General features: G+C 45.6%; 1 protein-coding gene across 1 annotated transcript in view; it reads right to left on the bottom strand.

Moving 5' to 3' along the window:
* The window catches only part of sorcs1 (sortilin-related VPS10 domain containing receptor 1), a gene marked incomplete at both ends in the record, with an annotated part of 104,441 nt that overhangs the window by 18,487 nt on the left and 58,275 nt on the right, over nt 1–27,679 (bottom strand). Inside the window, 11 exons of the mRNA XM_079759075.1 lie at nt 2,552–2,659; nt 3,462–3,553; nt 4,565–4,641; nt 6,194–6,296; nt 7,535–7,681; nt 9,709–9,888; nt 11,162–11,251; nt 11,449–11,567; nt 12,464–12,528; nt 17,163–17,236; nt 22,158–22,316. Coding sequence (XP_079615201.1) covers nt 2,552–2,659; nt 3,462–3,553; nt 4,565–4,641; nt 6,194–6,296; nt 7,535–7,681; nt 9,709–9,888; nt 11,162–11,251; nt 11,449–11,567; nt 12,464–12,528; nt 17,163–17,236; nt 22,158–22,316 — 1,214 coding nt within the window. The remainder of the gene's footprint in view (nt 1–2,551; nt 2,660–3,461; nt 3,554–4,564; nt 4,642–6,193; nt 6,297–7,534; nt 7,682–9,708; nt 9,889–11,161; nt 11,252–11,448; nt 11,568–12,463; nt 12,529–17,162; nt 17,237–22,157; nt 22,317–27,679) is intronic.

Raw genomic sequence — 27,679 nt, 5'->3', positions numbered from 1 at the left:
CAATCATTAGGGCTGATTTGTCTGGCTGTATAGAACATCCTACATGGATGGATTCAATACATAAAACAACAGCGCTGGGTCTGTGTTGCAATGCTCCACGACCCTGTAGCAGATTGCATATGCCGGGAAAACACCCTACTAAAGAGGAACCAGCAGCCAAGGTTACAAGACTAACCAGATAAATATCCATCTCCGGGCTAAATTGAGTGGGTGTCGCTGTTCTGCACAAGCAACCCCCCTTCCGTCCCTCCACCCCAACCCCCTTTGCCATTCATACTGCAGCGTATTTATCACTATCAATCTGTCAATTAGCTGGGGAGGCACTAGCCCATGACAGGCACTTACAGTTAAAATAAATAAATAAATAAATAAAGTCGAAACTGATGGGGAAAACAGTGCATGATGGCCTACTGGGACGAGATGGCAGATCTGATGGCACGAGAGAGAGAGGCGGCACAAACTTTCCCGGCAGTGAGTAAGGAAGTTAGTGAGGGAAAAAAAAAAACACAACAACAACAACAACAACAACAACCTGAGTTTATGTTGCAGCCCCGGCCTGTCCGCTCTCCCCTAGATCTGTGTGTCTTCAGAGGGACGCACACATCAAATCACCATTTCTCTTCTGCTTTGCGTCTCCCTTCTCTCTCTCTCTCTCCCTCTCCCTTACTACCTACACCTCTCTCTCCCCATCACTCCCTCTCTTTCACTGGCGTCCCTTCAGCTGCGCCCCCATCTCCCCACCACCCCCCTTGGGGTGCTAGCAACAAGGCCAGAGTGGCAGTCAGTCACTCTCTGTCAGGTGCCATGAAACATAGATGTGATGTCTGAGAAACTCTCTCTGTCTCTCTCTCTGTCTTTTGCTCTCTCTCACCATCTCTGTCTCTGCCCCTCTCACCATCTCTCTCTTGGCCTCTCTCGCTGTCTCTCTCTCTCTCTCTCCTCTGTCTCTCTCACTGTCTCTCTCTAACTCTCTCTATTTATGTCTCTCTCCGTATCTCCCTCTCTCTGTCTGTCGCTTTGTCTATCTCTCTCTCTACCTCTATCTGGTCTCTGTCTGTCTCTCTCTACCTCTCTCTCTGTCTGTTTCTCCATCTATCTCTCGCTCTAGCTCCGTCTATCTCTTTCTCTGTATCTTCCTCTCTCTCTCTCTCTCTCTATCTGGCCCCTGTCTGTCATTCTCTACCTCTCTCTGTCTGTCTCTCTCTGTTGCTCTATATATCTCTCTCTGTCTCTATCCATCCCTCCTCTCTCTATTTATCTAACTATTTCTCTCTCTCTCCCCCCCCCCCCCCTCTCTCTCTCTCTATAACTCTATCTGGCCCCTGTCTGTCATTCTCTACCTTTCTCTGTCTGTCTCTCTCTGTTGCTCTATATATCTCTCTCTGTCTCTGTCTCTATCCATCCCTCCTCTCTCTATTTATCTAACTATCTCTCTCTCTCCCCACCTCCCCTCTCTCTGTCTCCCCCCCTCTCTCTCTCCCCCTCCCCTCTCTCCCTGCAGTGCTGTAATGGGACAGGGCTGTGTCATGCCATGGCGTATGAGGAAGGCATGTGGAGCGCAAGCTAGCTCGCTGACATTTAAATGCAGCCTACAGAGAAAAAGAACATGAGGGGAATCTTTATGAATCTCGAGTCTTACCTCAAGACAAAGATAGACACATGCACGTACACACACGTGCACACATAGTGTGTGTGTGTGTGCACGAGTGTGTACGTGCATGTGTCTATAGAGGTACGCAAGAGGGAAATAGCCGTGTGTGTGTGTGTGTGTTACACAAACACACACACACACACTCAGCTATTTCCCTCTTCCCACAAAGTACGGGGAAACTTTTTCCCGAGTGCAACTCTTTAACTTGAGTCTGACTTAAGACTTCCTCTGTGCGTTCTGTTTTTTGATAAAACGTATTTTGATCATGGCTCTCGCTGTTCCTTTAAGTAGACGGTTGTGCTGTCGCTGGCTGCCGCTGCATTGATCTTCCGCGATCCTAATCTGCAGACGGTTTTGATGTCGGGCAGACCTTGAGAGAGCTCTCTTTTATTCATGAACAAAAAGTACGCGGCAGTAATAAGTGATGTGTCTAGCAAAGCCATTCACACGCAAACATGCAATTTATGCATATGGAACTGGGAGCGCACACACACACGCACACTCATGCACAACCCACACACACACACAATTAAGCACACCACCCACTCACACACACACACACCCTAAAAGACACAAACACAATCAAACAAACACACACACTCATGCATAACACACACAAACACACACACACACATCCTTCAAAGACACAAACACAATCGCACACACACACACGCATAACACACTCACATACTTCACCAAACATCACGCACACACTCATGCACAGTCAACACTCCCACAAACACACACACACACACACATACACAAACACCTCATTCACCATTCACGTCATTCAACATTCACGTCATGCCATTCATGAATAATTTGCATGACTTCATTTCAACGCCGACTTTTGAACCAGTGTGATAACATGATCCATGCTGGGGTCCTCCCTCCACTCACGTCATGATCAAAGTCTCCTCGCCGGGCTCCCCCAGCACGCCGTCCACGAACAGAGGAGAGCTGGTAAAGCTGTACTTGTTCCACTGGCGACCTTCGTCAAAGCTCAACCTGGGGAGAGCGAGCATTGGAGTAGACAGAGAGAGAGAGAGAGAGAGATGGGGGGGGAGAGACAGAGAGGGAGAGAGACGGGGGTAGAGGGAGAGAGAGAGAGAGAGGGAGAGAGAGAGAGACAGAGAGAGAGAGAGAGACAGAGAGACGGGGGTAGAGACAGAGAGGGAGAGAGAGAGAGACAGAGAGGGAGAGAGAGAGAGAGAGGGAGAGAGAGAGAGAGAGAGAGAGAGAGAGAGAGAGAGAGAGATAGATGTGGGGAGAGATAGACCGAGAGAGAAACGGGGAGAGAGAGAGAGAGCGGGACCGAGAGAGAGAGGGGGAGAGAGGGGAGGGAGAGAGACAGAGAGAGAGAGGGTGAGAGAGAGCGAGAGAGAGAGACAGGGAGAGAGAGAGAAAGTGAGAGAGAGAGTGGAGGCGAAGGTTACGACAGTGTCAAGGGACCGTGGCTAATCTCCCGACTGTCTGCGTAATGCAAACGACCCTGGGAGTCTGAGAGTTGTCTAACAAGCTCTGATTTTCAACCGTGTCGCTCTCACTGAACGCTGTAAAGAGCCATGTCGGAATAAATAGGAATACACGGAATACAAAAGACAATAGAATATCCTTGAATATTTTGTAGAAACATCTAACGCATGAAGGCGAACTGAACGGAGAATGGTGTATGCATTTTCAGAAACACAACGACGGATGCTTTTGAGGCAGTCGTCTTTTACTCGGGAGTCAAAAACTCTAAACTCTTTGCGATGCGTCACAGTGTGTGTGTGTGTGTGTTTGTGGCGTGTAGGTCATGGCGTCTCACCACAGGTGTCGGATGGGCAGTGGGGTGTGTCTGATTGCCACCAGGGCTCCTCCCTGGTCCAGGTACAGAACGGCATACTCTTCATCAAAGATCTGCAGGGAGGACAAAGAGAGGCCTGGTCACACTGCGACTGGAGGCAATCAATGATCCCCAGGGGGGCTGAGGGTTTGCTGTTGTTCAGGCCGAGATCGGGTCAATGGGTGGACCTCTTTGCACTTTGGCTATATATATTTGTAAGCAGGCTTTATCGCACACATTGAGGAATACTGACGTGGGTTTGAATGCAAATTAAGCCAGGTCCCTACTAAAACCATTAGACAATTGCACACGCACACACACACACACACACTCATGCTGAACCCACACACACATACTTAAGCACACCACGCACACACATACAAACACACCGTCAAAGACAAACACACAGACACACGCACAAACACTTATGATGGTAAAATACTGCTTTACTGGGATGTATTATTAGGATAATACATTCACATCATGGTGTCTGGAAGAATAGAGAATTAAAAACAAGGGTGTCCAGGAAGTAAAGTGAATTATCCTTCAGAGCTCATTTGAATATCCACCAGACAGAGGCTAAGTGTAAAAGGGCAGGATGAAAGCAGCTCAGTGATTAGGAGCGGAGAACAAAAAAGGTGAAATTATCATCAGCAGGGAGCAGGGGAGCAAGGAAAATAAAACACGGAAAACAAAGTAACGGTGGCTGCGTCTGGGCAGAAAACACATTAGCAAGCTAATGACATTACACCACAGTGTGTCCAGCACTTTTCTAACCTGTGGATAGCTCTATCACTTTTCTCTGCACTGTTATTAACAGAAAAATTGCAATTGTGTTGGTGTTCTTAGGTTCCATAAAACAAACCACAGGGTAAAAATATATTGCAAATGTGATTTATGTTGGGCTGTTTCCAAGATGTAGTTGCGTGATTGTGTGGTTACAGCTCAAAAGCCTTAGTAATAACACAACAAACACACACGTTTTAATGGTTAACTAATGTACCCTTGTTGTCAAGTGTTAAGGGTACATATGTGCGTACAGCTCTGGTGTTGTGAGTCTGAAACAGGGAGGAACAAAAGCTCACCTGTCTCCATGTGTTGCCCGCATCAGATGTAATGAACACGCTCACGTTGCCATTGGTCAGCTCAGAGCCGATGGAGCCTGGATGAAGGGGGGGGGGGGGGGGGGCTGATCATTATATGGATGCAGGTAGGAGTTACAAGCGCTCTTCAAGAAAGAGCCAGGAAGCTTCAGGGCTTGGCACACATTGGATTTCTGTCCATTAATTTTGTTTTTGTTTAAACTGTGTATTGCTGAGTCCACCTGCAATCCATTCTAAAAAACACGAATACTTCACTCTCTGGCACAACCTAGCAATGGCTCCAAATGGTCAAATACCTCAGAGTGTGTTGTGAATGAGAACTTGGCATTTTCGTATAGTTTGTGGACTTCTATATCTAACTGCTCAAGTTTTCAGCATTGAAGTGAAAAAACAACTTTTTCAAATGCAAAAAGGCACTAAGAGGTTTTGTGTGTAGTATTTCAGTGTCAAGAAGTGTTAAAAACTCAAACATGTCTGGTCTCTTGTCACTCTATAGCTAAAAAAAAAATTCTGTCAATTAATAAATAAAACTGAGAAAAGAAATACAGAATATGCTAGCTTAGCTGTCTCAGCTTGGCGTCCTACCCACCTTCATGGATGTGTCTACGTGCTAGTGACAATAGGAGAGCAAAGACAATAAAACATTGAAGTTAGGTGAGAGGCTACCTGAGGGGCTAGCAAAGCCATATTTCTCCATCCAGTTTTTTCCCCTCACATTCTCCATTATTTAAAGACTTTTCCCTGCATCTCTCTCACCCTTAGGACCAACCGGTGGCTCGCACAATGATTGTGGTTTAAGTACCCTGGGCTAGGTCCCTGCAATGTGACTTGGCTTTGCTGAAATGTTAAATGACTCATATAAGTTGGCAGCTGCCTGTGGAAAGCGTGCGCCGACAGAGCCACTAGAGATACACAACGCCACAAACAAAAAAACTCAACAAAAACAAGAAAAAAAGATGAAGCGAGCAACTCCAAACTGCCACGTCGTCCTTTGTTTTATTTTGGTGACACAGAACAGACTTGTTTTAGGTCCCCCAGTGCACTGGGACGACCGGGCCAAGATTGGGTTTGTGACATTGCACTCGAAGGGGGCACGGGGTGGATGTTGTGGCCTCTTTTGGATAACATGCTGTTGCATTGTGCTGCACAAAGAAAGGAAAATAACAAAGCAAGAGCAACGATCTATAGTCCTGGAAATGTATAGAAACTTAACGTATGCTGCTCTTTTACGGTTATACCGATGATTGCAACTCATAAAGACACTTTTCTAGCCTTCTTCAATCACCTGATTGGTCAAACAGTCCGCCTGACGCTTCGTTCACACTACATGCATACATCGACGAATGGGGGCTTTTTGACGTATCCGTGTGTTATCCCGGGTTGTATTACAAAGGCGATTTCATTGGACCCTTGTACTTGCGTATATATTGCATAACGCGATCTGATTGGGCAATGGATCCGTCGCTGCCTGAAAATTTGATTTCTCAACTTTTGACGCAGGCCACAGAGCCGAAAGGACGGACGGACCCACAATGCATTTCTCGAGCGCCCAATGCAAAGTCAATGAGATCCGTCGACGGACGGAGGTAATGTGAATGCGCCCTCACTCACCCGAGGCCACAATGATTCCAGGAGCCGAGTCCTTGCTGGCGATGTTCCCTGATGTGTAGGGGTTGCCCGAGACCTGCAGATGGAGGTGCAGCGAGCAGTACGGCTGTGGAGTTGAGGGTTAGAAGCAGCGCATACATCAGAAACAGATTGGAAACAAACGTCTCCATTGGCAAGACATATTCAGGAAGAAATTGTTCCGTTGAAGAACGACACCCGGACAGACTCACAACACTCGCATACTAAATCAATTCACAGTTAGAGGGTTACGGCAACAATATGAATGACCAGCCCACCCCGCTCATGATAAGTTTCATATATATTTTTTCAAAACACCATCTCCCCAATGGTCCCACCATTAATTTTGATTGGGGTAACCTTTACCAACACAATTCTCATTACAAATCCGGCAAAATGCCAGTAGTGCGAGAAGCTGCTTGACGGGCTGTTTAGAGGTTTATTAAAGCTCTGACATTTTCTGACAAATGACTGTATAATATGGCAGGATAGCCAGGCACGCCGCAGAATCGCTAATTGGTTTATCAAAAACCGGGTGATTATTTCGGTCTTCAAAAGAAAAGTATCGAAAGGAGTAGACAAGGCGTACGGGGGCCTTGTTGTCATCACTACGAGATGTCCCTGTGCGGAGAGAGCTACAACTGAGCACCGAGTTGTCAGATCATTACCTCTTTATTCCATCCAAACTAGGACGCCAGTGGTAAAAACAAAATCAGTCCACGCCGAACCGAACAAAGAACGAGCGAGTACAGGGCAGGTTTGTATGCTGGCGGTTTTAGGGAGCGGGGCAGTTGTGTTATACACATCTTCTCTTCTGTGCATTTCTTAAATGGGGGGTCGGCTTATTGGACTGAATCAAAACATCTGACCTTTTAGCCGAGCAGCCTGGGAGCGTTCAGCTCTGACGAGAGCTGCTCTTTTTGAGACCATCGCTTCAGGGATCAGTCAAACTCTGACAAGGCCTTTCTTTGAGGATGCTAACACACAAACACACGTGCACACACATACATGCATGTATACACACACACACACACTTACACACACACACACACAAGGATGCATGCACTCATACACATGTACACACAGAAACACACAGGCGCCAGAAGCCAAACACCAAGAGAGATACACACAAACATATGCAACAGCAAACACACATGCACCGGAACACACGCACACACACACAAATGCATACACTAGAACACACACACAGACATATATACAGACACACAGACAGACACACACACACACAGATACACATACACTAGAACAAACACAGACATACACACACACACACCCCACACCCCACAACCCACACTCCACACCCACCAGCACACAGTGGATGCTGTTTCCTCTCAGGTCTGTGTTGGGTGCCTGCAGAAGCCTCCAGTCTCTGCCTCTGTTGAAGGTGATGTAGGTCTTCACCTGCTCATCCAACCTTTTGTTGGCGAGGAACATGCCTTTAATCCCTGCCACCTTGAACACAAACACATTGCTTCATCATTCAAGTGTTTTACAAACTACTAAGCAAAACCACATACGTCAGGTTCTCCTGCAAAGGTACACACATAGAAGATGAACGGTGGATAATATAAACAATTAACACAAGGTTTTATGTAAATGATCTTGTTAGAAATCACCCCATACTGCCTTAGTGATATTTCTGTATCTCTAGCTTAGCTCAATGGCGCCACACACACACATACACACTTGCCTGGTAATGATTGATTATCATGGGACAAGAAATCAATGTGTGCCTGACTTGTTCTCGCAGGCACTAAGAAATAGCCTGCGGCCACAGAATGCAGTTGATGACACTCAGGCAGGGAAACTCTCCTCTATAATTGGCAGATACTTCGATATCAGCCAGGATTTAGCATATGCTAAATCCCTTTCAGTTTGTGACCCCAATCAAGTCACAGGGTTTGATTGCGTGACCGAGACAAATGGGATGGATCTGGAAATGTGTGGAATAACCCGCAACCAAATGAATTGATTCAGAGGTACATGTGGAAGTGGGGCTTGTGCGTGGCCAGAGTAACAGAGACTGGTTGAACCTGTCACATCGGTCCTATAATTGGAGCAACTTCATGGACATTGATATAACTTAATATAAAGAACATTGCCAACAAAAAGAAATCCATGGGCAATCCCTGGTACCATCTCTGGTACAGTCCCTGGTACATTCCCTGTTACTGTCCTTGTTACAGTTCCTGGTGCAGTCCATGGTACAGTCCCTGATAAAGTCCCTGGTACTGTCCCTGGTGCAGTCCCTGGTACTGTCCCTGGTACTGTCCCTGGTGCAGTCCCTGGTACTGTCCCTGGTGCAGTCCCTGGTACTGTCCCTGGTACTGTCCCTGGTACTGTCCCTGGTGCAGTCCCTGGTACTGTCCCTGGTACAGTCCCTGGTGCAGTCCCTGGTACTGACCTGGTACTGTCCCAGGTGCAGTCCCTGGTACTGACCTGGTATTGTCGCTGGTGCAGTCCCTGGTACTGCATTGTCTGTGTCATCACCTCATGTCCTGTTTAATATTCACACAATGCAATGTAGCTGCCCAGGCTCATCAACTCACTAGGACATATCGATCAATGCTCATGACAAGGCTAGACAGCTGGCAATCAGGCTTAAACTACCGCTCCGCGGTTTCTCAACAGCCACCCTCGATGGGTGTGTGTCCGCATTGATAATTTTGGGTCGAGGAGGAAATCGTTGATGCAGTAATATTCGTACGGCGTGCAACATAAGTAATAGCATTGGTCGTTCAGTTTTTGTTTGTGGTGTTCAAGAAAACTTAAACAGATAAACAGACATACAGGCTGGCAGACAGACAGACAGACAGACAGACAGACAGACAGACAGAGAGACAGACAGACAGACTGACCGACTGACCGACCGACAGAGTCTAACCCCAGAATAGTGAGGTATGGCCTGGGGACAGGCAGCCAGCCAGCCAGCCAGAGCATGTAGAGTGAGCTACTCCGGTAGAGTGAGTGCACACGGTGCAGACAGCCCAGTAGAGTGAGCTACTCCAGTAGAGTGAGTGCACACGGTGCAGACATCCCAGTAGAGTGAGCGGCCCCAGTAGAGTGAGCGGCCCCAGTAGAGTGAGTGTACCAGCAGAGTGAGTGGCCCCAGTAGAGTGAGAAGCCCCAGTAGAGTGAGTGGCACCAGTAGAGAGATAGTGTACCCAGTAGAAAGAGTGTACCAGTAGAGTGAGAAGCCCCAGTAGAGAGAGTTTACCCAGTAGAGTGAGAAGCCCCAGTAGAGTGACTGTACCCAGTAGAGTGAGTGGCCCCAGTAGAGAGAGTGTACCCAGTAGAGTGAGAAGCCCCAGTAGTGAGAGTGTACCAGTAGAGAGAGTGTACCCAGTAGAGTGAGAAGCCCCAGTAGTGAGAGTGTACCAGTAGAGAGAGTGTACCAGTAGAGAGAGCGGCCCCAGTAGAGCCAGAAGCCCCAGTAGAGAGAGCGGCCCCGGTATAGCGAGTGTACAGAGCGCCGGTACCTCGTAGAGGTCCACCATGACGTTGCCCTCTGGGCCCATGCTGCTGACCACGTTCTCCAGGGCCAGCGTGTAGTGCACCCCGGTGGCCTCCGACACGTACAGGTTGTAGGTCTCGTTCTGGTTCCACTCGCGCACCGCCGCCACCACGCGGTTCTCGTCCGTGCTGATCACGTGCAGGTCCTGGGGGGGGGGATCAGAGGGGAGGGTCATGGGGAGAGGAGGACACATCCTTAGAGTGTGCCGGCCCCTGTTCAACTGTCCCTTTGAGGACGAGGGCATGATGGGAAATCATTTGGTTTTAATCACAGCAGATGATAGACTCATAGAGGTATTCAATTGTTTTATATTCAAAAAACATATAGCCTTTTCAAAGTACCCTGTATTAAAGTTTATGCTGCAGCTCAATTAATAAATGCACCCCTTTGCATCCCATGTTCGAGATAGCATACATTTTTTTGCATCTTTCCAATTATTATCTGTTTGACAGAAGTTAACTTACCCTAAACGGTTTAATCCTTCAGTGTGTAAAAACTATGACAGGCTCATATATCTAATTGAATGAGGGAGATAATAAAGTGTGACCTAAACTAGCCAAATATATCACGCCTGACAATTTTACTCTTTCTGCGAAATCAAGACGCATGAAGTGTCATAACGTACTCTGTGACCGGCCTCATTTTACTAAGTGGTTGTGATTGATAAAATGTCCGGCCGGGTAAAAAAAACATCTTATTCACCAGATCATTCTGATATTACTGCTGTGGAAGCAGTATATTAATAAATAAAAACACTCTGTTCCTTCGGAAAAAACGTAAGCAGAGGAGTACATTATGTGGTTGTTTTTCTCTACTCCTTACTGTTCCTTTAACACCTTGGCGGGAGACGAGGGCGGCCAGAAGCCTGGGCTTGATTGAATAAAACATGTTTAATTGTCACTAGCGATTCAGAGACACAGGCCCAAGCTGCCCAGCCTAACAACGCCTGAGACGGTGACAGATATGGCCTAGTGTTACCAGCATAAAGTCAAACCAAACAACGAAAATCCATTCTGAGAGTAACAACATTGCACCGCCACATAAACAAGGGAAGCAGATTATCATTTAATCCCTTTGGGCTCATTCTGGCAATGGGGATCTTTGCACAGTACACTGACATAATAGCAGCTTGGGTATAATCTCGGACCCAGCAGCCCTACTATGCCAGAGCAGGACTTCTGAGGGGAGACAGCACCCCGCCTTGTTTCCTGTGTTTCCCGTGGGTGAAGCTTTCAATAACTATTTCTACAGTGGCCAAATACAAGGTGTGGATTTGAAACCATCTGTAAACTCTGATTTGGGCTCAGAGCTTACAGATCACCACCTCCAGCAACATGATTGGTTGAAACAAATGTGAAGCGAAAGAAAATCAAACGCTGGTCTGCTACCAAATATAAACCTAAAGGCTGGGAGGCTACCTTGGGCAAGGTGTACTTGGGCAGTTTCATGGGTGTGAAGACGTCTCGCTGGGCTGAAACGTAGTAGATAGTGCGGCTGCTGGTGGAAACCTTGGACAAAAGCATTGGATTTAGACAGTGTTGAGCGATTTAAAAACAACCCGATAAGAAATTATTTTACCAAACCCAAGCTAAACTGTGACTTTTCAATGTGCCTAGGGCATCTCGGACAAAGCCAATACACATTCTGCCTCCATAGGGTCCATAGACAATTGTTTTACCTCCGACGGGCCAATCACATCGCTTACCTGGACGAAGACGTACTCATCCTGCACCACCAGGGAGTTGGGGTCAATGAAGCCAGGGAATGGCTTTCCCTTGTTGGCCTCGGTGCAATTCTGCAGCCTGCAGGTGACATACAATGCCTCTGCTCCCATGGGTACAAACAGGCGTACAAGCACACACACACACAAAGAAACGCACACACACACACGCAAACATACACACACACAACCAAACACACACAAACACACGCATGTCAAGCCGTGGTGTGGTGGCTGCCATTAACCAATGCAAAGCGGCCTTCACTCAAAACAGTCCAGTGCGAGCAGCCTCAATCGGCTGCTTGCATTACTCATGTCAATAAAATGGCCCCCTCTAAAGACGGGGGAAGGGAGATGTGGAAGACAGACGACCAGAGAGGCCAATTGCCTTTGCCGCTTTCAATCACAGAGCCGGGAGAAAGCCTGTCCCCACGTGTTAGCCAATGCCAACTATATGTCCACATATGGGTGATCAATAGTGATAGCCTCCAAGGGGGCAAAGAGGTTTCAATCTGTGTGTGTGTGTGTGTGGGCTGTGTGTGTGTGTGAGATGGAGAGGGAGTGAGGATGTTTGGATGCTAGGCAGGCTCTATTTCACTGGGCCTCTTGAATCTCACTTGACGTAACAACTAAAAATAGAAATGGCATTTCATCAAGCGACCGGGCGATGCAGGAACAGAACTCGATGCATTATGTTTACACATGTGGGCTTCGGGAAGACACCGAGGGGGAAATGAGCGCTCACCGTGGCGCTGAGTTGTACATTGTTGTGTAACGTGTGCACAGACAGTTACTAGCTATAGGTGAATCCTTCCCCGGGCGACTTTTCGCGTTAACACATGTGCGGCAGAACTCATGGCCGTTGTGTGTTATGAACTGCCACGTCGCGTTATCCTTTGACGGAACCGCCCCCGTTCAAATCCAAGGTCCGTTTCCAGGACACGGCCTACGGCGCAGAAGCCCTCCTAGAAGCCATGGTCCAACGCATTCAATTACTCACGTCCTTCAGATATGCTGCTTTCCAGGTGAATTAAGCCTGGTTCTTTGTCCAAGCCCATTTTAGACCTGCAGGGGGGTGGGGGGGGGAGGAGGAGACAAATAGGTTTTTGGGGGAACATCACCATCAGTCAGATCAGGTCGGCAAGGCAGTGAAGGTGGGGGGAGGCAGGGTTCCAAGGCGTTTTCATCAGGAAGATTACTGTCTTGAATCGCAGACACAGGACTACACCGCAGGTTAGTGTCAAGCGGTAGGGGACATTGTGGAGGGAAGATGAAGTCCCCACCCCCCCAAACCCCGCTCCCCTGTCCCACCCAAACACACCATCAGACGCAGGGAAAAGGCATTGATTTGCGTTCTACACTGGAGACGGCCACAGATGGAATGAAATATAAAGTCATTACTACATGAAATATGCATTAAAAAGACTTGGGGATCTGAAGAGACACAAAGGACGGCAGGGGTCCGGGGGGAGGAGGATTGGGAGATAGAGAATACAAGAGATGGTGGAAGAGAGAGAGTGGGAGAGGGGGAGTGGGAGAGAGAATACAAGAGACGGTGGGAGAGAGCGGGAGAGAGAGAGTGGGTAAGAGACTACTAGAGATGGTGGGAGAGAAAGAGTGGGAGAAAGAGAGCGAGAGAGAGAATACAAGAGATGGTGGGAGAGAAAGAGTGGGAGAAAGAGAGCGGGAGAGAGAATACAAGAGATGGTGGGAGAGAAAGAGTGGGAGAGAGTGAGTGGGAGAGAGAATACAAGAGATGGTGGGAGAGAGTGGTAGAGAGCGAGAGAGAAAGTGAGAGAAAGTTTGTGGACCACCCTGGCGTCTAATTATTTCACATATTGGCATTGGTGGCTTCCTACATGAGGCAGAGCTCTTAAAAAGATGGCCTACTTAATGACCCGCTCAGCTTTCATGAACTACACAACTCGGTAGCCATTAAACAACCAGGAAGGCGTGAGGGAGTCTGAGAACTGCCTGTGGGAGGCCAGGGACACACTGAGGAGCTTTAAAGACGGACGGCAGACTGCCGGTGGTACCAAAGGACACACTGGGTCTTTCTGTCCCTTGCCTCCCAACTGCAAAGACCTGGATCTTTGTGTGTTTGTGTGTGTGTGTGTGTGTGTGTGTGTGTCTGTGTGTCTGTGTGTGTGTGTGCGTGTCTGTGTGTCCGTGTGTGTGTGTGCATGCATCTGTCTGTGTGCATAGGTGTATGAGCGTGTGCATGCTTGTGTGTGTGTGTGTGTGTGTGTATGTTGGTGTGTGTGTGGGTGTGTTGGTGTGTGTTAGTGTGTCTGTCTGTGTGTGTGTGTGTGTGTGTGCATGCATCTGTCTGTGTGCATAGGTGTATGAGCGTGTGCATGCTTGTGTGTGTGTGTATACAAGCTTGTGTGTGGGTGTGTGTGTGTGTATGTTTGTGTGTGTGTTGGTGTGTGTGTTAGTGTGTCTGTGTGTGTTTGTGTGTGCATGCATCTGTCTGTGTGCATAGGTGTATGAGCGTGTGCATGCGTGTGTGTGTGTGTGTGTGTGTGTGTGTGTGTGTGTGTGTATGTTTGTGTGTGTGTGGGTGTGTTGGTGTGTGTGTTGGTGTGTGTTAGTGTGTCTGTCTGTGTGTGTGTGTGTGTGTGCATGCATCTGTCTGTGTACATAGGTGTATGAGCGTGTGCATGCTTGTGTGTGTGTGTGTGTGTATGTTTGTGTGTGTGTGGGTGTGTTGGTGTGTGTGTTAGTGTGTCTGTGTGTGTTTGTGTGTGCATGCATCCGTCTGTGTGCATAGGTGTATGAGCGTGTGCATGCTTGTGTGTGTGTGTGTGTGTGTGTGTGTGTTTGTGTGTGTGTGGGTGTGTTGGTGTGTGTGTTGGTGTGTGTTAGTGTGTCTGTCTGTGTGTGTGTGTTTGTGTGTGCATGCATCTGTCTGTTTGCATAGGTGTATGAGCGTGTGCATGCTTGTGTGTGTGTGTATACAAGCTTGTGTGTGGGTGTGTGTGTGTGTGTATGTTTGTGTGTGTCTGTGTGGGTTGGTGTGTGTGTTAGTGTGTCTGTGTGTGTGTGTTTGTGTGTGCATGCATCTGTCTGTGTGTAAAGGTGTATGAGCGTGTGCATGCTTGTGTGTGTGTGTGTGTGTGTGTGTGAGTGTGTGTGTGTGTGTTTGTCTGCAGGCGCTGTATATTCCTGACCTCGGAGAGATTGGTGAGTCCTTTATGAAAATGCACTCAGCAGAGCAGTTGAGCTGAAAAGCATTTAAACTTTTCTCTGCTCATTTAGACACATAGAAGACATGTAAATAAATAAATATATACATATCTTTAATAGATCTCTAATGAGAAAGAGTTGTATTCTTTAAATGTCATTCTGAACTGGGAAACTCTTAGGACATGGCAGCACCAACTACCTAGCTGGCATAGACAAATATAAGATATGCTAAAAAGAGCCATACATAAGGGAAAAGCAGCAAAGAAAATGGCATGTATAACTCAAAAATACATAACGGTAAAAAAACACTAGCAGCAGTTGAAGAGACGGTAAGGATGGGGGATATGTAAAATGTGAACAAAGTATATTTTAAATATGATGTATAGGGCTGCCGGTGAATACGAACATGGTCGAGTGATCTGTCTGGGAAGGTAGACCGGTTCCAATGGTACGCCCGTCCGAGCATTGTGGACAGAGCGGTTGCCCACCAAGAGAATGTTAATAAGGGCTAGCTCTGAATGCTTCCGCCAATAAGGAGCTATTCAGGCTACCTTCCCATAATAAAATTCCCCGCTTAGCCTACACGCTAAACATATATTTAGATATACTGCAGTTTTCTTCTTCTGTGGACTTTGTTGTGGTTTTCTCACCCAGGGTTCGCTGTTTGACGGAGCGTCGCGGCAGGTTATTTTTCCCGCCGCCGGCCGTGACCGAGTTGCAGATCAGCTCTGTACTTTGTGCCTTTTGTTCCTGGCGTGTGCTCGCCAAATAAACACACAGGAATGCTAGCTCCCTGACGCAGCCTCATTAGCATGGCTGCCACTAGCGCTTCCATAGCTGCAGAGCTACGTCCAGGAATAGAAGGCCGACTTGTTCTGGCCCAAGCAACCCCCCCCCACACACACACACACCTCTAGGGCTTCCTTACCGTCCACGGCTGGCTGTGGGGGGGGGGGGGGGGGGGGGGGGGGGGGGGGGGGCATGTCTTTGTCACATGCTACATACCAACCTCCATACATACCAAGAGTGGACTGTACATGGACTGACCCAACAAGCTAATGGTCTGTATGTTTGAGCTTCAGAAAGAACAGTAGATAATCTGTTGGTCGAGGGATCTGTCTTTGTACCACCTAATCAAATACATCAGAAAGAACACTAGATAATCAAGATACTTATAAAATCTAAAATAAGTATAGAAATAAGACATAGCAGACCAAAACATGGTGGATCAATTATTCTATAGATACGTTATAATGGGACTAAAAGCTTTTCCCGACAGACAGGCTATTATGTCTACATCTCTCTTTTGTACCACCTAACCAAATACAACAGAATCAGGCTGGCATGGAAATTAAATAATTTCAAAGCTTCTGTACAAAATGGTGGCATTACTGAGAATCGTAATGTAACTGTCTACCACAGAAAGCAGTGGGCTTGTCACCCCCATGAATAATGAAATCACTTTGTTTCATTTATTCTCCGATCCGTGGAGGTACATGGTAAAAGTGTATTCAAGGTTCACTTGTATCTGTGAATTTGAATACTCTGTTCCGTCTTTCCACTAACTCGATTTCTAAGGCTGAATCTTTGGTAGAGTGTTCAGTGTCATAAGTTTCAGGAGCCTATCATTCTAAAATTGGCTGTAATTTAATTAAGTATAATTTATTCAAATGACAGGTCTCAGATAGGTCTCGGACCTATTCATAATGACTCCATCACCGTGGTGCAGCGGAAAACATTTTTTGAGTGGTAGGATTGACGTTGGTAGGATAGAAAAAAAGAACCTGTATATTGGCCTTACAGACATTTAAATGTAGGGCATTTAGCAGATTTTTTAATACAGGCGACTAACAATAAGTGCATTTGTCAGAAGAAAGAGAGAATCAATATACTGCTGTCGGTACAGTAAGTATTTTTATAGAACCAAATGCAAAGCAGTAACAATTGTTAGGTGAACCCATTCCCTGTACACAACAAAGATAGCTAGGATTAGATGCTTTATAATGCTAGGTACTATTTTTAAGTGAAGGACATACAACATACAATAAGTGGTACATTGAGTGCCAGGACGTACAACATACAATAAATGCGTAAGAGGGGTGTGGAGCGTGTTGGGGTGGGGGTAACTAGGTGTCTAGGCAAACTATGAAAAGATCTGTGTAGATTGAGGAATCACATTCATGCGTTGCTCTAAACAGAGTTCAAATTCACCAGAAAGATTCAACAGAAATCTAGTGTGGTTAAGCTGAATGAAAACCAGGACTGTATTATGAGACGGGGGGGGGGACATAATAGTATAGCGGCTACGCAGTTGTGTGTAGCGTCTCGCATGAGACCGGCACTTTGTTTGACCCCCAATGTCCACAAAGTCTACCTTTATGCATCATTGAGCGATACGCCTAACCCCCTCTCTGCTCCGCAATGATGTGTTTCTGGAATCACCGTCATTTGCTTTGCATGAAAGCCTCTCCTAACTAAATAGGGAAACAGTCCTGGAACGGCGTACTTACCAGTAGAAGCGATTGGGAGACACTTTCTCATGCACCAGCTGCCACCGTCTGCCAAACTCCACGGAGCTGTAGAGCTGGGGCAGAGAGACAGTGCAGGGAGGAATATTAGGCAATCGGAATCTATGCAAAATGTAAATCGATATATGCATAAGTCTGAAATGAATGTGATGATATACGTACCCCTCGATTACGTTACTGATTAATATGTTTCATTGAGTATAGCAAGTGATCAAATAGGTGAATTCCTCCGTTGGGTTGAGTATATGCTCAACGATTGCTATATTACTTCTATAGTGCTCTCATTTTGATTAATCCGGATCATCACTGAAAGAGGGATCCCCCAATCTCTGTTCCTTCTCAAGATTTCTTCCTTGCTAATTAAGGGAGTTTTGCTTGCCCTCTGGGGGGATAGGGTTAAGGCTAGGGGGGTGTCATAAATATATGACCTGTTTAGCCCTTTGGGACTGTACCTGTGTTTAAGGGCTATACAAATACAATTGAATTTTATTAAATGAATCCACATTAACATAGCGTAACATACATTCCTAAACCGAACATAATATATTGTACTATACTACAACAGCAATATCCTGCTTTAAATGTTGACCACCTGACGCATGCTATCTTTGAGTCACTAGTGAGGGCGGCTGAAGCATGTTGCTTTGTAAGCGTTGGCTAAAATGCGCCTACAGAGCCGTCCCCGAACGCAGCCCATTACAGCAGACATGCCCCGCACACTCTCATCCCACACTGAGGGAGACACCAGTGTGAGCAGGGCTGTAATTGCTTCGTCCCCCAGCAGCGGTGCCTGTGAATGGGGTCGAGGTGTCATCGCAGTTTGGCCCCGGGGAAGGGTGGGGGGTGGGGGGGGGGGGGGGGGGGGGGGGGGGACTGGGGGGAACATGTGGGCGAGCCAGACCGTAGCGGCTCGCCTCGGCACAACTATTGTTCACTAGTCAGCGAGTCGCTGGCTTTGCTGAGATTTCACACAAACAACGTAACTCGGACCGCACGGAAGAGAGAGAGAGAGAGAGAGCGAGAGCGAGAGCGAGAGCGAGAGCGAGAGAGAGAGAGAGAGCGAGAGAGAGAGAGAGAGAGAGAGAGAGAGAGAGAGAGAGACCCTGGGCCCTGGCAGGGGGGAATAGAGAGGGACTAAAAATATGAGGGGAGACATAAAACAACGAGGACCACAGACGACTTTGGCGTGTCAGCATGGCAAGGCAGGGAAGAACCCATTTTTTATTTTATTTTTTCCTTTCTGATCATGGCTGTGTTTGCTTTTCATTCTGGCGGTATTTGCCCAGTTGATGAAAGAGAGAAGTGGGAATGTTAAACAGACGATCCACGCCGACGCCCTGATTGGATCTAGTGCCGCTGACCCTGCCCTATCATTGATGACGCGTGCTGTTTTAACTCGCGCACCAAATATCAAGGAAAATATGGAAATAAGTCTTCATGCGATGGTGGCACGGACAATAATATTGATCAAAGGGAACGTGACATTTCTCTACATGCTGTAGCTGACGAGGAAAAATTATTGCGATCCCGTTGCGCCATACAGGGAATAAATTGTTTTGTATGAACGTGCTCCCAAAGCAGAACTTTGGCAAAATGTCTTTAGCAATATTTCAAGTTCTCCGCAGCCCTAACGAGACATTTCAGACTGCAAAACTGACGGGGCACTTAGAAGATGTTGAAACAAGTGATAGCTGACCTTTATGTCTTGCTCGTATTTGTGTGTGTGTGTGTGTGTGTGTGTGTGTGTGTGTGTGTGTGTGTGTGTGTGTGTGTGTGTGTGTGTGTGGGTGTGGGTGTAGGTGTGTGTGTGTGAGTGAATGTGTGTGTGTGTGTGTCTTTGTGTACTTGTGTATGTGTTTGTGCGTGTGTGTGTGTGCATGTGTATATGTGTGTGTATTTGTGTGTCTGAGTGTGTCGGTGTATGTGTGTATGTGTTTGTGCGTGTGTGAATGTGTATGTGTGTCTGTGTGTGTGGGACCAGAGTGGATGTGGTTTCGCCTGCTACTGTGGTGGCTGCTTAGCATTGACAATCAACAACTTTGTCATGGCGAAAGTTTGAAATGTCAGCATCCTTCAGCGGAACAAATTATGAATTAGTTTACTCTAGAAATTACAGACAGAGACTAATGAGGCAAAAGCCTAATATGATGTTTTCTGCTCTTTTCTTTTCATTTTAGGCATGAGGGCGTTTGTAAACACACCAGGTTTTTTTGTGTGAGGCTAAATTTGATTTGTTTACGTTAATCTATTTGCTTTTGCGGTTTGCAATTTTCTTTATCCCAAAGGGTGAAATACATGCAGGTTTTAAAATGGCCACCGTGGCCCAATGTCTCTTTCCCAAATCAATAATTGTTTTTATTTGAGCTAATCCAGAGTGAATTAAATTTAATGAAATCGTATGCTCGGCTACAATTACCTCAAATTAAGGATGTTTGGGGAGGGGGTTTGGGAACAACTTGGAAGTAATCACAGGAACCGATTCCATATTAATCTTGATGTGTTTGTTAAAACAATAACAGTTAAACGTTATCACCTTAGTCAAGTACTAAATACCCTGCGTGTTGCGTTAAAGACGCCATAGCGCTTTACGAGATCACATGATCACTTAAGCTCAATCAGGGCAGAGTGTTCTCGAGTGGGGCTCACTTGAGAACACGTACATGAGAAACATCAGAAGAGAGACGTGGGCCCGATAACAAACAAAATTGACTGTTGCAATGCTGCATTGAGCAGGAGCTCGGGATGAAAGGCTACTATACATGCAGGAAATCACTTTGGTTAGTTATTCTACCTCTGCCTCTCAGTCGAGCATGTCTCGGTGGAAGCTAGACCAAGACAAGGCTTTCAGTCAACAATATGTGTGTGTGTGTGTGTGTGTGTGTGTGTGTGTGTGTGTGTGTGTGTGTGTGTGTGTGTGTGTGTGTGTGTGTGTGTGTGTGTGTGTGTGTGTGTGTGTGTGTGTGTGTGTGGAGGCAGAGTTCAACGAGGGTTCAACGATAACAATCAGCATATTTTTTCCATATCTTGCCAGTACGTAGACAGTAACGGTCATTTCCATACCTAGGTAAAGGGATTATTATTTAGGATTATTAAAGGTTTTTACAGCAATATGAATGAATGTATATATGTATTTATATCTGTATATTGTGGACCAGTGATTTACTAACAGTAGATGACAATATATCTTTCTGAACATTGTTTTCCAAAATACGTATATACCTCAACATCCATGTTATGTCAGATTCTTTTGATTTAATTATTATGTTTGAAGTTTAAAAATGGGATTCATTTATTGAGGAAAAATATCCGTAAAATGCAAATCAGATTTTATGTTTATGTATTGTATTGTTAAACTCCTGATTATGCTGTATGGAATCAAATGATTTACTGGAAATATTACACAATGTACAATGACTCAAATATACATAGTCAGCTAAATGCAGCCATTTGTTTCAAATGTATGCTTGTCTGAGTTTTTACAGTGTGCATGTATTAAATTGCAACACTGCTGTAGGGTAGATTCAGATAGAGAAGGAAATAAAGTTGATGACAGGGACTTAGAGACAGGGACAGAGAGCGTGAGAGATAACGAGAGAGAGAGAGAGAGAGAGAGAGAGAGAGAGAGAGAGAGAGAGAGAGCGAGAGAGAGCGAGAGCAAGAGCGAGAGAGAGAGAGAGCGAGAGCAAGAGCGAGAGAGAGAGAGAGCGAGAGAGAAAGAGAAAGAGAGACATCACATGAGAGAGGGACATAGAGTTATAGAGGGACATAGATAGAGAGAGGGACAGAGAGAGAGAGAGGGACAGAGTGAGAGACAGGCACACAGAGTGAGAGAGCGGAACATGGACTGAGAGAGAGGGACAGAGTGAGAGAGATAAAGAGAGGGACATAGAGAGAGAGAGGGACATAGATAGAGAGAGGGACATAGAGAGAGAGAGGGGGGGGGATAGAGTAAGAGAGAGGGGTATCCTTAGCCCAGGATAACAACCTTCATAAATCCTCCATAGAAAAACATTAGAGCCCAAATAGCCTCCAAGTCTGTAAGCAATGGATGTAATTCATCTGAATGCTCACTCCAAAAAGGGCCATGAATTTTAACTCGGAAATAAACAGGGAGGTTTCCGACCTGCATTGTCTCGGGCGGTTATTTATTTGACAAACATTTGCACTCGGCCTGAAGTGTGTAATTTTTGGGGATGGGAGGTGTAATATTCATTGTCCCTTTGAGGCAGATAAGTGTTTTTTAACACTAAACGGTTGGGTCTCCCGCGGCCAAACGGCCCTTCCCTCCACACACCAGGAGGAGGGGCCCGCTCTCTGAAGGAGAGCCCCGTTGGGTTGTTGGATCGAATCCCAGCCGGGTCACGCTTTAATGTCCAAGGAGCTTAGATGATTTTTACTGGACTTCGTAGTCAATTAAATGACTACGCCCCCTCCCCAACCCAAACTGCCGTTTTGAAAAAAAGACTCCCTTAGTGTCACACAATGTGCTAACACAGAAACAAATAAAGTTTGTTGTGTTTGTGTTTGAGGTTCTGACTCCCTTATTACTGCATGATGGCACAGACGGCAAACTGAAAAAAAGTAACATGGCGAAAATAAAAATAGCTTCCCCCGAACCTTAAAAGAAAAAAATAATACTTTGTTCTGTTCCCAAAGCGAAACCTGTAAGTTTGAAACCAACTCGGCTCCGTCTGTCTCTCTCTCTCTCTCTCTCTCTCTCTCTCTCTCTCTCTTTCAAACAAACACAAACACAAACTCAGACAGACTATAAGGTCTCCGAGCCAATTTCCTGTATAATAGCGGTGTCTCGCATTGATTTAACCTGTTTCACTTCCTCCTTTCTCTAAAGAAAAAATCCCTTGAAAAGGACAAGGAGAAATAAAATCCTAATAGAAGCGTTCCTTCAAAGCGGTCACCCTCAGTGAGCTGGTGACCCCTTGGCCTCCCCGGGGTCGGGGGGGGTAGAGGATCTCTCACCTTCTGGTCGTGGCTGTAGGCCAGGATCCAGTCCTCCTGCTCGGGGTGGAAGAGGAGGCTGAGGATGTAGAAGCTGAGGCGGTACTTCTGGTAGTTGGCTCCCTCGTCGGTGCTGATCAGCAAGCTGCTCTCCACCTCGGGGTCGGTCAGCAGCATGATCTGCATGGAGAGGGTGTGCATAAAGAGAGGGAGAAAGAGAGAGTGAATGGCGCATGCGTCGAGGGAGGCAGAGCCCGGGGCTCGGGAGGAAATCCCAAATAAGGGCGACTTCCTGTTTCTCAGTCGCTAATGCGGCCTTTTCGTAGGTGTCACCCATAACACAAACTTTTAATGTTACCAGGGCAAAGGTACTAGGTTAAACCAGTGAACAAGAAGAAGTATACTAATGGCAACCTGCTGCGTGAAAGCAGCACCCGTAATAAGTGTAATGAGTGACAGCTGTGTTTGTTCCACCATGACGCCCCCGTGCAAAAGCGTGGGTTCTTCTTGTTCTTAAAGCGGAGGGGGAAAAAACAGTCCCAGACAATGAAAGGAGAGGATTCCCCTAACTCACATGAGGGAGCCATGACTGATGATCTGGATGTGGCACCCTCAACGTTTGACATGGGAAATGTGTAATTACAACTGACTTGTCGTGGTTTCGTCACGGCGTTATCCGCTCTTGTGAATAATGTGCGCTACGGTGTGTGATGATATAATCCCTGTGACACAGACTGCCATTAAAATGTTAGATTGCTCCCTGTGTGAGTCTGCGTGTTTGGGTGCATGCGTGTGTGTGTGTGGCTGTGCGTGCGTGAGTGTGTGTGTGTGCGTTAACGCAGAGTTGGCCATGTACTCTGTTTTCCCTTCCTTCACGCTTACCGTCTACGCTCACTCAGACGATGACAGCCCTAATTTCCCTGGGGCTCTTTCCCTTTTCTTAGAGGTCCGCCATGGTTTGTGACCTGGGGCCAAGTTTGAAAGTGAAATTCACCACAAAAAAAAAAAAAAGGTTGCAACCATTCGCAATTACAATTCAATCAGCGAACGTCAACACGCGCACACATTGTAATTAGAATGTTTTAAGTGGTAGTATTTCTATAGGCGGGCACGCTTAGTGGCGCGTGTGTGTGTTGGCATTAGCACGTGTGTGAGTTTACACATTATGTACTCATTACCCCTATTGGGCGCAGAGCGACAGTTGCCCTGGCAAACGGTTTTCCCCGGGAGGATTCTTTGTTTTTGGAATTGGATATTGACTCCAGGTGTTCTGCTCAGGTTGCCAAGCAGGCTGTAGGCTGGATATTGTGTTTCACACACCAGCGTGCTCGGAGAAGATTCACCTGCGCTCAACCTTGTTATCACGTGGCAACAGCCGACTGCTTACCCTTCAGATGAAAGATATCAAAAAACCTATCTATATATATATATACCAAAAATATATCGTTCTCCGAATTCCATGACCTTGACATGGGTCTGATCAATTCATCTTAATGATTCTATGTGCCTTGGTAGGTTCGCAATCTAAAATACATTGATCGAGTGGCATATGTGGTATCGATTGAAAACGCGCATGCAACCTTTCTTTAAGTCCTGCTGCATGTTTAATCATGATCACGCGGGGCCGACATAGGCAAAGAACGATCTGCAGTGGTCTCTCTGCAGCTTGTAGACATAAATGGAGAATCAGATATGGCTCAGAATGCCTGGAGAAGGTGTGTGATGAAACAACTTGGTATACCACAACGGCTTAAATACCATCGTATCCATGTGGCATGATTATCAATATTCAATATACCACAGCACAGTATATCATCAGCAGCCTTTCACTATTGGAAGGTCATTACACTAAGCATCTTTCTACAATTAACATTTACACACAAAAATTGACTACTACTTCTACTACCACTATCACCCTTGAGATCGGCGCTTGCAAATAACAAGTTGCTGGCATAGAACATTTACAAAGAAATACATGTATAAGTATATAATTAATGGTTATAATAATAATAATAATAATTTATTATGATGATTTTAATTATTATAAGTGACGGTAACTTGCATTCGAATTACTCGATGATAGCCACGGTCTTAAGTTGGCCCCTGATTACATGGCTGACAGTAAAATAACTACACCCAGAGTCAAGTCCCTTCTAGCAAGGCCCCGGGTTGTTTTGGAAGACTTGTCTCGTAACATGTTGTCTTTAGCGTAACAATGCGCTAAAGTAGGCACACATTAAATCAAGCCGGTGGTGTTGACCCGGATACACCAAATAAGTAATTTGGTGGAATTACAAATCAAATTATTATTACACATTTTGCGTGTCCTGGTGGTCCATGGCTGACCGATTTTAGCAGCCACTCCACTTGTTTGATGTCTTTGAATAAGTGGATGACAAAATAATGGCGGCAGAGTCTCTTCAGGCCTAAAGTGGTGTGAACAGGACATTGTGACGTACTGACTCCGAGTCGCTTTTGGTCTATATTTTAAACTGCTATTATTTCTATTAGTTATGGTGGGATGACAGAGTTTTCGTTCAAGAGTCATTGTTGTGCAAACTACAAGTTGACATTTCGTGAGCTTTAGGTTAGCCCTGGCAGGAATGAAATTCTTGCTCACTGGGTAACAAAAAGGCAGGTGATGAACTGTACACAAGTGTGTGTGTGTGTGTGTGTGTGTTTGAGTTTGTTCTGTCACAAACCTATCACATCAAACCCTTATATGTGTTAGTATCCTGTATGGACTGTGTTCGCCCTACTGGTCCTTTGTGGAATTGCATGGTTTTTGTTTGCTTTGCCATGTGCTTTTGTTTTTGTCCTGAACCCGCCCTCACCTGCCTTGTGCCACTCTCTGCCTCTGTCTGCCACACCTGATCATTAGCCTGCTCGTTGTCCTGATTGAGTTTTCCCTGTCCCTGTTCTCTCTGCAAATGACCTGTTTACCCTCTGCTATTTAAGTTCAGACCACCTTTTAGCCCTTTTTTAGACCGTACAAGAAATTTTGGAGGAATACTCTGCCAGTGACATTAGCTGTGTTCGAAATCATTCCCTATCACGGATATAGTGCACTATATAGGGTGCCTGCCAATTTGTAGTGGTGTTCGAATTCTCAGTGGTTAATTTCATGCACTATATAGTCCACTTAAAATAGCCAAAATTTGAGTGTACATACGATGTTCCCTACATGTTACTCCCGTATACCACAATGCAATGCGGTCGTGTTTTTCCGGAGGAGAAGAAGAAGCTGAATAACCGAGAAAACGAATGCATTTAATGATGGAGTGTCCGGCTTTCGTTTAGAAATGTCAACAATTTATTTGGGATTCAACATAGAAAATGTAACATTCAAAATTAATTAAAAAAACTTGATCAAGGAAATGTAACATTTAACATCAATACAACCTCCAGCTTTCCTCGTGAGTGCCCGTTTGTTTACATGATGTGGGCGCATCTGTCTGCGTCACACAAATACCCGGCGCATTTACTGACGCAAATGACGTTTATGAATGTTCAGCGTAGTGTCTGAATTCTCGTTTGTTCGTTCCCTATATAGTGCACTATATCATGAACATTATATAGGGAATAGTGAGTGAGTGAATAGGAAACGATTTCGAACACAGCTATTGACTTTCTATTGATTTTCTGTTTTTGGATTTTTCATTTTGGAACTTTACCTGGATCTTTTGTGCGTTACCCTTTTTGACTCATAAGTTTGAGTTTTTCTCCTGTCTGCCATTTAGTTTAAATCCTGAAGAATATGAATAAAGATTTTTGACAATCGCACCTGGTCTGCACCTGGGTCCTTAGCTGCAACCCCTAACAATATGGCTATAACAAATGTGCAATATATCCCTCTTGCCATGCAAAATGCAGGCAAAATGTATTAATGCCAACAATAAGTCTGAATATTTATTTATATTGCATTTACTTTATATCTAAATTTAGGGAGAAAAAACAAGATCAACTTAAACCCCACAAGCAGCCGTCTGTCGAGCCTATTAAATATCCTGCAACACAGTGACAATAATACCACACAGATTGTGTCTGTTTTCTTGCACAAATTATATTTCAATCCATATGTTCTCAAGAGACAAGCGTCTCAATGGACTGGGAAACACAGCTGGTGAAGAAATTTCAAAGACCAACAAGGACAAAAGTATATGTTTGGTGTGTATGACGACTTTTATTTGGTCAGTATTTTTACGAACCAATTGCTTTTTGCAAACAAGCATTTCACTTTGCATGCTTATCTGTTTGCAATCTATACCTTTCTACATTGACTTTCACTAGATGCAGCCAAAAAAACATTTAGCCACATAATTGTTGCTCTTATTTCCATATAGATGCTGGCGGGATTAAGACATTTTATTTTTGCTATGAACTATGAACTGTTCTTTTCGTTTTTTATAAAACGTAGCCCTAAAATAAATGTTTGGGTGGTCTACAGAAGTGTGCAGCGCTGAGCTGGCTGCAGCTTCTCTATAGTTGTCTTTTTTCATCTAAAGAAATGACGGTTATTCCAATCTCATCCATCACAATGTCTTTCCACACTTTAACTCCTTTCTCTGCACACAAATATCAGAGATTAGCTTCTGCTGTTACATCAAATGCACCAGAAAATCTGTCCTGCCAGTTTTTTTTGTCAGCTCAGGAAACAATGCCGCTTGGTAGGCAGATAATGGCTTTGACATCATCTCTCTGTGACCCGTGACACGATTGAGGGCCTTGAAAAGCGCAGTATAAATTCAATGAAGTATTAATATTTATTATGATGGGACAATGTTGCAGGTTAACATGGATGTTTAATAAATATAACTTTGACCGGTACTAGAAAACTGGTGCAGTAAGATAGCACTCTCAGGACTTGTGAGTCTAAGGTCTGTGAGCGAGACACTCTAATCTCTCTTACCTTCATCATTGGGGAGCCTCCATTTGTTCTAATCTGTGTGTGTGTATGTTTTTGTGAGGATGTGTGCGTGTGTGCAAGTGACTGTGTGTATGGTGTGCGTGTGTGAAAGTATGTGTGTGTTAGTGTGTGTCTGTTTGTGCATCTGTGCAAGTGTGTGTGCATATGTGCACATTTATGCGTGTGTGTGTGTGTGTGTGTGTGTGTGTGTGTGTGTGTGTGTGTGTGTGTGTGTGTGTGTGCGTGTGCAAGACGGGCTGGCTGTTCTTCTTCAGGGTGTCTTTCTGCTTAACAACTATATTACTCTGGGATGGACTCAATCCCCCCGAGCCTTTAGCCTGAAGTATAACAAGAGGGAAGGGGGGTGAGGGGGTTTGCAGCTGAATATTAAACCATGCATTTATATTTAGATTAGAAGTTTTAACAGAACAGTGGGCATTTTTATGTGGCAGGAAATATAAGATTTAATGGCAAGCGAGTAGAAAATTGGTCAAGAATTATTTGGGACAGAATTAATTGGATCTTCACGCGACCATCATCCCTTTGAGGATTCAAAGAGCCAGGATAAGACTAACGAGGAAGTGAGGAAGTTCCAGTGATCAGGGAACTCTTGTTATCGCGGGGGCTTTCAGAGGGG

This window comes from Pollachius pollachius (genome assembly GCF_949987615.1).
Source record: "Pollachius pollachius genome assembly, chromosome: 2".
NCBI classification, from domain to species: Eukaryota; Metazoa; Chordata; class Actinopteri; order Gadiformes; family Gadidae; genus Pollachius; species Pollachius pollachius.
This window is presented reverse-complemented; position numbering and strand designations above follow the sequence as displayed.